Here is a 10,771-nt window from a genome sequence, read left to right as displayed (position 1 = left end):
TGTGAAGTTCATAAGGTCAAAGGTACAATTTTATTAGGTCAGAGGTGATATAAATAAAATCTTATATGTCAAAGAAGAAGGGTCACAGACAAGGTGTACATAATATAAAGACATCACAGTTGACAAGTAATAACTTTAAGTAAAACAAGTATGTTTACCATACATAACTTCACTGATTAAAAATGAAACTTCCATGTGAGTAACAGAAAATTGCCTTTCTATATCACATAATTCATATGCTATATGGCACACTTGTTTTCAGGAAGAAGGGGCAATAACCAAGAATAACTACATGAATTAAGTAAGAACTTTAAGAAAATTTAACTCATTCAAACGGAAACAGTACACAAAATGAACACACCAATCATATCTCAAACCACAATGGCTAAACATCAGACTGCTATGATAGCTACAAAAATTAGATAATGTTGCATAGTTTTCTTCCAAAGTGCATGGATCCAACATTATTTATTTTTCACCATTTCTCATTGAAATAAAAACACACAAAGTTTATATTTCAGTTTACATAATAGCATACTCCAGAAAATTTTCAAATAACGTTTTTGTAAAGTAAATAATATATTTAGTTCTTTTATTAAGGGAACTTAATTACAAATATTTTTATAAACCAAAGAATTTCCTTTATAATGGCAATTATTACATTATAATTAATTGAGGTAATTTAGGATTTTTTTCAAAGTAGAGCATACCTACACATGACTCTAGTTCTAAACAGCAAACTGAAGTAGAATATGGGGGTACATCAAGAAAGACTCAAGTAAAAAAAAATTCTATATCCCTCTCTCTTAAAATACTCATACAATTTGAGTAAAAGGCAAAAAATTATTTGAGGTAAACTAAATAATTAGTTCCATGTTCCATTTCGTTTGTATTAAAAGTACCTAATATTACGAAGGAAAAATTTGGAGGCCAACTCCAACGATACCTTTAAGCCATTCTGTATAACCTTTCAGTTCAATTCAACTCAACTCAATGGGCATTTATTAAAACCTTAACATGTGTCAAGTATTATATCAAACATGGGTGTATAGAAATCAAACAATGAAGACTTTCAATTCCAGGTACATTGAACGAACTTGTACTGGACTAATCTTCCAACTCCAAAAGCTGCACAAAATACACAAAGTAACCATATGAAGGGATTAAAGAAGAGCCAACACAGACAAGACTTGAAAGACCATTGATCCCTAAAAGAAGGGAAGTACATGAAGTGAGCTCCACATTCACTCTAGGTTCTTCCTTATAAGTTTACGCCAATTTCTGGCATGGGAGGATAGTGCAAGCTGAAAGTGGCAGTCTTAGTGAGCTGAGGAAACAGAATTTGAAGTTGAGAATTGTCAAAGTGGTTAGAACTTTAGGGGCAAAATTCCTCAAAGGAAGAAATCACAGAGAAGTGAACCCAAATAATGGTGCAGAATTTCCCCTCAAGCATTGGTCATATCCAGAAACCCAGTGAAAACAGCATATTCATCCCTTCTGCCTAGATAAAATTTATTAAGAAACCAACCACAGAATTACACCTGCTTCCTGATGGCATCCAATCCAGAGCAAAGCCTCATCGCCTGGAACCTTCCCCCAAATCACTGAGCACAAACCAAATTCTGTAAGTCCTTTCAAATATGTTCTTATTGAAAATCTCCACAATTCTCCATGGTGTGTATTTTCTCTTCTTTTAACAAGTCAATAAACACAATTTTATTCAACTATAGATGTGTTCCTGATAGTCTTTGCCTGGAGGACATTGACGAAAAGCTAAGAAAAATAATTAACTACAGCTTCACATAAACTCAATCTCACAGACTTGAGCATGAATGAAAGACATCAGACACAACAGAACACATGCTGTATGGTACCATTTATAGGAGGTTCAAGAACAGGCAAGATGAAGAGATGGTGTGAAAGTCAGAGAGGAGTTATCTTTTGGAGACATAAATGGGAAGGTGCATAAGTGGAGCATTTAGGATATAAGAAATGATCTACATCATGATCTGGGTGGTTTTATATCAATGTATACATATGTAAAAATTTATTAGCTATATATCTGAGATTTGTGTACTAATGTATGGCATACTTCAAAAAAAAAAAGTTACACATACACATGCACCTATACACAGGTACTGCCATCAAAGAACCCATAATAATCTTGCCTGAGCATCTTAAGAGATGACTGACAAATATGAATTTCCCTTTCTTGAGTAGCTTTAGAAATTTTCTATTATAAATAGGATTTATTTATAATATTCATAGATTATCTAGCTATGTCATCCAAGTCTCAATAACAGTTACATCAAAAAAACTTATAAACATATTTAAACAAATCTAAATTCCATGTAAACAATTATTATAGGTGAGTAAGTTTGCATTTCCCAAAATTTCTAAATGGTTTATTTATCCAAAATTATCCTATTATATAAAATTTATATTGTTGACTGTTTACCAAGAAATCCGGTACATCACTGAGTAAGTAATTCTTTTCCTGTATTATTATCAATTTTCCATAACCTTTTATTGTACAGAAATTATATAAATAACATTAAATTCTTTCTATATTTCTTAAATTAATATATATACTAAAATAATATTTGTACACTATATTGTAGTAGTTATTAAGTGCTAAATATAGTCTTAAATAATCATAGAAATAATATATAAAAATAGAATTCTTTATAATAAAAGAGCACATTCTAGGTACTCAATAAATAACTGTAAATGAACAAAAGTAAAGCTTACCACTTCTTCATCTGAAAGTTCACGCCCTTGGATGCTGCTATTTTCTCTCACAGCTTGCTGGTGTTTTTTCCCTTTAATGTGGCTAAAAAGATATACCTCTGAAGAGATCTAAAAGCGTAAAATCAAAGCAATGTAATTAACTAACATTATATCTAATTTTAAATATTACACATTCAATCCAATATACTACATGCAAATTTAGATCACTCTAGTGTTTACATTTAGTCTTTAAAGTATTTTCCTTAGAAAACAATGCTGAGAATCCTCTAGAAGACACATGGTCAAAAGAAAGCATGCCATTCATCACGGCCAGCCTAAAAGAAAATTATTTCCCCAAGTTTGAAGGTTCAAATCTCAGCACTGAAAATGCTGCTTTCCTTTTTAGTTCTAATACCCAAAAATATTGACTTAGGCTATCATTAAGCAGGTAAACATTCATTTTAGTAGCAACTGCATTCTTTAGCACTTTGTACGACTATTCCTAAATGCTAATATCATTTGTACTACTTACTTTTCATTCAAAATAATTCATGGCAAAAAGAAATCTATGGCACTTAGCAGGCACCTTAGCATGAGTTTTAAAAGGCTAGCAGAATAAATTTCCATGGTTTCATAAACTTTAGTAATAAATTACAATATATCATCAAGATATTGAAAATGACAAGTTACCAGGACATTGCAGAGAGAACACTGCTTCTTTCTTTCATAAGGGGTCAGTTTAGGGGCATAATCAGTATTTGCATGTCGTCCACTGCTTAACTCAGCAGCTTTTTCTTTTCTTTGTTCAATCTGTTCCATGTGTCTTCGAATGCTTTCATCATGCTGTAGATGAAGTCAAAGAGCAGGAATTTCAAAAATTATTCAAATTATACTGAGAACTTGGAAAATATTTCCATGAAAACTTTTAAAATAATAGAGGAACGTCTTATTTCCATATTAACTTGCACACTGAAGACAAGGGTTTACATAAAGCCCTTTAACATCTCCCACATGCAAAGTAATGTTTCCTGAAGCGTACTCTAAGAGATGTTAGTAAGCGTTTTGTGGAAGAGGTTCCACGGAACAAATAAATTTGGAAAATAGTAAGTTAAAGCCAAACAGGTTTTTAACATAGAACTTTATACAGTCTTTAGTATGTCACTGTGCTCTACAACTCAACAAATCTAGCTTATAATAAGCAGCATTTTACAAATTATTTGCCCACAACACACTTTCGAGAAGCACTTCCTTGAACACATCGTGCAAAATGTTAAGCCACAGGTAAAGCCCACATTTACCAACATAGCAGACAAGGTTCATCATGACACAGACCTCTATTAATGATATCTACCCCAACTCCATTTCTACAACTCCAGTGACTTTCCCAGAAAAGAAAAAAAACTAGTTTAGACCCTTGTGCTGGAGTGGCATCCCACTTACCTACACATTTTCCTACCCAACCAACTCATTCTTCTTTCAAGATCCAGCTCAGGAACTGTTCTCAAAAATTACTTCCCTGACCTCTGACACCCTCATGTTAGACTAAGTGTCCTCTTCTGTGCTTTCATACATAGCACTCAATGTATACCTCTATGTATATGGAAATTCTCTGGTTAGGATCTGAATCTCACACTAGATTATGAGTTTCTTGAAAACTGGAATCATGTCTTACCCATCTCTGTATCCCACTGCCTACCATAAAGCTCTATTAATATTTTGATGCATTAAATTTAAATGAATGGCACATTTTTAGGACTGTACAAATAGTAAAATATGGTCCTCTACCTTAAGGCTACACTATTCCTATGAGGAGCCAGCATGTAAATAACTGTGATATAATGTGAAATATTCATATTGCTAGGGACTGCCTATATGTCGTAATAGTAAAAATTTTCTAGAAAAAGTGAGTTTATCATATCTCCCAAGCTATAATTATGCAATTGATAAGCATTTAAATCAAGTGAGACAAATAAGAAATATCTTTTAGTTTGCTTTTAAATGATTAAAACCTGTAAATATCAGAACCCTAGCAGTAATGACTTTAAGTCATTAATGAATTGCTTAGTAAAAATAGGAAACATTGAACTTCCTTTAATTTTTTTTCCTCAATGGCTCTCTCTACTTTACCAAAGTAAATTTGGTTTCCAGATGTTGAGTTAGAAATGATCGTAAGCCAAATCATATAAGCCTTGTTGTCCAAAGATTAGAATACAGATTAATTCAATTTTTTGTTCTATAGATAAAATGTGAATCTCACACACCATTGCAAACCCTAAAATGTCAAATTAAAACTGTATAATATCCCTACCTTGAGCTGGATTTTTTTCTGTAGCTCTTCCATGGCTTCTTGCTGAGCAGCTGTGAGTGCTGCCAATCGTTCTTCCCTGTCTCTGTGAGAAGACAGGAAAAATTATAAACTCAACTTCCTAAAGTAAAATATCTTATGAGGTTTAAAATTACAATTAGAATGCACAGGCCCATGTATTCTAAAGGGCTGTTATTAATATTTTAAAAATTATTATTTTCTGAAGATTTATTAAGTTCCAAATATATTGCTCATTAAATGTTTGGGAAGCAATAGAAATTATTAGCTATGAAATGGGTTTAAATATTAGCACCAAGATTGTCACTTAAATATGACATGTTTAAAACATACATTTATCTCTGTTCCCCTACAAAAACCCACTAAAACTAAAAGAAAAGAATAGAAAAGGCACAAACTCACAAAGACAAAGAGAATAGGAGAAGAAATAATCACAAAAGATGGACACCAGTATTTCAGAAACCGAAAAGCAATCCTGAGAAAGCTGAAATCTAAGCTTTCAGGGAGAAACTAATAAACAAGGTAATTCTACCAGCAGAATTCCATAAAAGCTCAGAAACTGGAGAAACTATTCACTTATGAAAGAAGGGATAAAGGCTAGGGATGAAAACAAGCAGATTGGTAAAGCCTTTAAAGACCAGCAAGTCTCACCTCCCCACTGTGGCAGAAGGCTGGGAAATTACTCTCTAGGGGGGCTGAACAGACCAACCCTGCATTCAAGACAGAAGGCAAATCGGAGGTGAGATAATATACATAAAATAGGAAGTTTAAGTGAAAATCTACATACTGAAATGGTGAGATATTAATGACCAGGTTTATACACCACTTCCCCCAGGACCCCCAAAGAAAATTCCTCTCTTGGAGGAGTTCAAGAAAAAGGCCAACAGAAAGAAAGTTCGGCGGAGGTGGGGATCCTCCAAATAAATGGCCAGTTCCCTGTAGATGACCTGAGAGTGAGTCTCATTATGCAGAAAGTCCTCCTAACAAAGTTAGAGCTCTCAAAGAGCTTCTGAGTGCCTCACTCTTAAAATGAATATAGAGCCAATGATCATCAGATATTTAAAAAAAAAAATTCTAACGTGAAGACAGAGACCAAAACCAACACATGAAAGTGATGCAAAAGAAAAGAGAAAAATAGGCTGGGCACCATGGCTCATGGCTCACGCCTGTAATCCCAGCACTTTGGGAGGCCAAGGCGGGAGGATGGCTTGAGGCCAAGAGTTCTAGACCAGCCTGGGCAACAAAGCAAGACTCCATCTCTACAAAAAATAATAAAAAATTAGCTGGGTATGGTGGCACATGCCTATATTCCCAGCTATTCCAGAGGCTGAGGTGGGAGGATTACCTCCCAGGAGGTGAGGTTGCAGTGAGCTATGTTAGCATTACTGCACACCAGCCTGGGTGACAGAATGAGACCTGTCTCAAAAACAACCAAAAAAAAAAGAAAAGAAAAAAATATAAGAAGCAAAAGAAACTATAATTAACATCTTCAGGTGAATAAGAGAATATGTTGTACCCATGAAACAAGAACAGAATGCTATTTTTAGAAAGGAATAATCACGGAAAGGAGCATTTATAAATATACGTAAAGAGAAAATTTTTAAAATCATTAAAAAAGATAAAAAATAAAAACAAAAAAGTCTTTTAGCAAGTAGAATAAAAATTCATAAAAGTGGAAAACAGAGGTGAAAGGATAAGAATATCAGAAGCTTAAACTCAGGAAATGCAAGATCTGCTAATAAGGGATTTCAGAAAAAAAAGGAAAAAATGGGATGGAGGAAATCAAATATTTAAAAAATCAAAAATACTTCTCGAAACCAAGGGGCATGAGTTTCCAGACTGAAAGAGCCCACTGTCACAATAAACACAAACGTAAAGATACATCATCTTGAAACCGAAATTCCAAATCACCTGGTATAGAGGTTTCTGAGGATTAAAAACAAGTCATATATAAAGAAACAGGAAGTATGAAAATGGACTTCGTAATAGCAACACTAGGAGCTAGAAGACGAAGACTGTCTTCAAAATTATGAGGGAAATGATTTTCAATCTAGTATTCTAGCCTGATCAAATGGGAGGCAGAATAAACCGTTTTCAGATCATTTGCACTATCTCAAAAAAAATAAAAAAAATTAGCTCCCATGAATGGTTTCTCTGCAAGCTACTCAAGAATATGTTCTATCAAACTAAGAATTTATTCAGAAAAAGAAAGAAATGTAAAACCATAACAAACACTTCAACACAGAACAGCGGTGAAAAGAAGTTCTAGGATAACAACTCTGCAACAGATCTAAAGAATAATCAACCCAGACTGAAGCCAAAGGAAAGGAGAATTCAAAGGGATGTCTCCAAGAAGAAAATTAAATTGACAGAATAACTAATATGTTTTAAAATGTTCAGAAATTTTCAGTTCTTTTTGAGTGATTGAGAAGGATTCAGTGACTGTGGCATAGGAAACCAATCAAATTAAAACACAAGGCAATTATTAACTCAGAGACAACAGAAAGCTAAACAACAAAGGGAAATGTAATCAGATTATATTGTATTAAACAGCTCAGGTATAAGTAACAGAGAGTTACAGAATAATGATTTAACCAAATCGAAGATGACGGAAGGGGAACTTGAATATAAAGTAGGGATATGAGAGGTAATACTATTAATAAAACCTCATCTTTCATTGTAGGAAACAGATAATTTATAGAACTGAAAATTCAAGAAATAACAATATATGTATGTTATTCAGAAATATGGAAGTGAATATCAGACAGCTTAAAGACAGATGTCTTTGGCTTAATGAAGCTAAAGTAGTTTGCCCCACGAAAATAGTAATGGAAGGTAGAGAAATATGGGGCCAGGGAATGCTATTCTTTATTATAATAGTAACATACTATTTGGCTTTGTAAATTACACAAATTTTGTTTTGATAAGAATGTTTTTAATTTGAAGAAAACAGCAGGAGTAGGGCTTTTAGCTATGGAGTAGAAGAGACATCAGTGAATCCTCTTCCAAAAAAGGAAATATAAAACAGGACAAAATTGTTAAAAACAAGTATTCAAGACTCTGAAAATCAACCAAAGACAAACAACAAATTTAGAAGCATTTTTTAAATGAAAAACTGCAGAGTTGCTAAAATATATAATCTAAAATGTCCATTTGTCAATAAAAAATTATGAGACATACAAAGAAGTATGGCCACGCTTAGGAAAAAAAGCAATCAATTGAAACTATCTCTGAATGAAGCCATATACTGAATTTAGCACACAAAGATTACTACATGGCTGAACAGCCATTATAAATATGTTTAGAGAATTAAAAGAAAGTATGCCAAAATAATTAGAAAAATATGATGATGATGACTCAAACAGGGAATCTCAACAGAGAAACAGAAACAGTTAAAACAACAACTCCTTCCCAATAAAAGGAACCAGGACTCCTTAAAAAAGTGGCTGATCCTACAGCTGGAACAATAACAACAAAAAAAACCACAAGATGAATATGGATCTAGACAGTGCAATAGGGTAAGAAAAAGAAAATAATGGTATCCACATTAGAAAGTAAGAATTAAATTTAATTCACAGATGCCATGAGCCTTTATGTAAAAGATACTAAGGACCCCCTTACCTCCCAAAAAACCCTACGAAAACTAATATAGATGGTTCCTGGCTTAGATCATTCAACTTACGATTTTTTGACTTTACAATGAGAATATTGGGATATAAACCCATCTTAAGTCAAGGAGCATCTTACTAAGTAAGCAAGTTTAACAAAGTCATTAAAAACAAGATTGTAAAATGAAATATATAAAAAAATCTACTGTATTTCTATATACTGGCAAGAAAAATCCAAAAATGAAACAAAAAAAATAATTCCATTCACAATAGCTTCAAAAAAATATCTAGGAATAAATTTAAGAAAAGAAGTGTAAGATCTGTATGTGAAAAAACTACAAAATGTCAGAAATAAAAGGAGATCTAAACAAACAGAGAGAAACATCTTATTCATGGATTACAATACCCAATATTATAAAGATGGCAATTCTCCCTAGACTGATCTATAGATTCAGTGCAATTCCTATCAAAATCCCTGCAGGCCTGCTTGCAGAAACTGGCAAGCTGACCCTAAAATGTATATGGAAACCCAATTTTGAAAAAGATCAACAAAGTTGGAGAACTTATGCTGAATTCAAAATATGCTATAGAGCTACAGTAATTAAAACAGTGTGGTATTGACACAAGAACAGACATATAGATATCAATATAAAGAACAGAGTCTAGTTTCTATGGTCAATTGATCTTTAACAGCTAGCAAAGAAATTCAAAGGCAAAAAGACAGACTTTTCAGCAAATAGTGCTGTGATAATTGGCTATCTATATGTAAACAAATAAATTTACATCTTTGTCTCATACAATGTACGAAAGTTAAAAGGAATCACAGACCTAAATGTAAGTGCTCAAACTAATATATTTCTTGAAGAAAACATAGGAGAAACTCTTTGTGATTTGGGGTTAGACAAAGATTTCTTCAATATGACATAAAAAGCATTACACAGAAAATAAAAATTTGATACACTGAACTTCAAAATTTTAAACTTTTGTTCTTCAAAGAAATTATTTTAAAAAGAAAAGATAAGCCATAGGCTAAAAATCATATGCTTGAAAATGCAGCACAGACGGCTCAAAATATCAGCGAAGTGTTTAGGAGGGTTGTGGCTAGCATGAACACACAGTACATAAATGGTCTGATAAGTTTCATTCTGGTGATCTGAATCTTGAAAATGAGCCACATTGGTAACCTGAGACCAAGGTGAATAATGATGAGCTAAAGGCTGGAGTAGAAGCGAATCCATCACAACCTATGCATGAATTAGCAGCAAGGTTTGACATTACTATTCCAACAATACTGGACCATTTAAAACAAATTGGCAAGGTAAAGAAGCTGGATAAACAGGTATCACATGAATTAAATGAGCATCCCAAGAGAAATCATCTTGAAGCTTGCCTATCTTCACTGTCACGACAGAAAGGTAAACCGTTTCTACACCGTATTGTTACGTGCGATGAAAAATGGATTCTTTTTGACAATCACGAGCATTCAGCACAATGGTTAGATAAATATGAAGTGCCAAAACACAGTCCAAAACCAAGTATTAATCAAAAAAAGCTAATGGTGTCTGTTTGGTGGTCCAGCACTGATATTATCCACCACAGCTTTATGAAATCTGGTCAATCGACTACAGCAAATGTCTACTGTAACCAACTGGACGAAATGATGAGGCTGCTTGTGATTAAGCAGCCAAGACTGGTCAACAGGCCGGGCGCAGTGGCTCACACCTGTAATGCTAGCACTCTGGGAGGCCGAGGCGGGCAGATTGTTTGAGCTCAGGAGTTCGACACCAGCCTGAGCAAGAGTGAGACCCCGTCTCTACTAAAAAATAGAAAGAAATGATCTGGATAACTAAAAATATACAGAAAAAATTAGCCGGGGATGGTGGCGCATGCCTGTGGTCCCAGCGACTTGGGAGGCTGAGGCAGAAGGATTGCTTGAGCCCAGAAGTTTGAGGTTGCTGTGAGCTAGGCTGATGCCACGGCACTCACTCTAGCCAGGGCAACAGAGTGAGACTCTGTCTCAAAAAAAAAGAAAAAAGACTGTTCAACAGAGACAGGCTAACTCTCTTACAAGACAGTGCTCGACCACATGTTGCACAAACAACACTGCTGA

At 34.0% G+C, this 10,771-nt stretch overlaps 1 protein-coding gene across 1 annotated transcript in view; it reads right to left on the bottom strand.

Annotated features, from left to right (window-relative positions):
• The window catches only part of SCAPER (S-phase cyclin A-associated protein in the ER), a 329,861-nt gene that overhangs the window by 121,139 nt on the left and 197,951 nt on the right, over positions 1–10,771 (bottom strand). The window contains exons 18-20 of the mRNA XM_012651860.1: positions 5,039–5,120; positions 3,421–3,573; positions 2,752–2,859 (exon numbers count right to left, since the gene is read on the bottom strand). Coding sequence (XP_012507314.1) covers positions 2,752–2,859; positions 3,421–3,573; positions 5,039–5,120 — 343 coding nt within the window. The remainder of the gene's footprint in view (positions 1–2,751; positions 2,860–3,420; positions 3,574–5,038; positions 5,121–10,771) is intronic.

Source organism: Propithecus coquereli, unplaced genomic scaffold (genome assembly GCF_000956105.1).
Source record: "Propithecus coquereli isolate 6110/MARCELLA unplaced genomic scaffold, Pcoq_1.0 Scaffold372, whole genome shotgun sequence".
In the NCBI taxonomy this organism is placed as follows: domain Eukaryota; kingdom Metazoa; phylum Chordata; class Mammalia; order Primates; family Indriidae; genus Propithecus; species Propithecus coquereli.
Note: the sequence above shows the minus strand (reverse complement) of the source record. Positions and strands in the feature narration are given on the sequence as shown.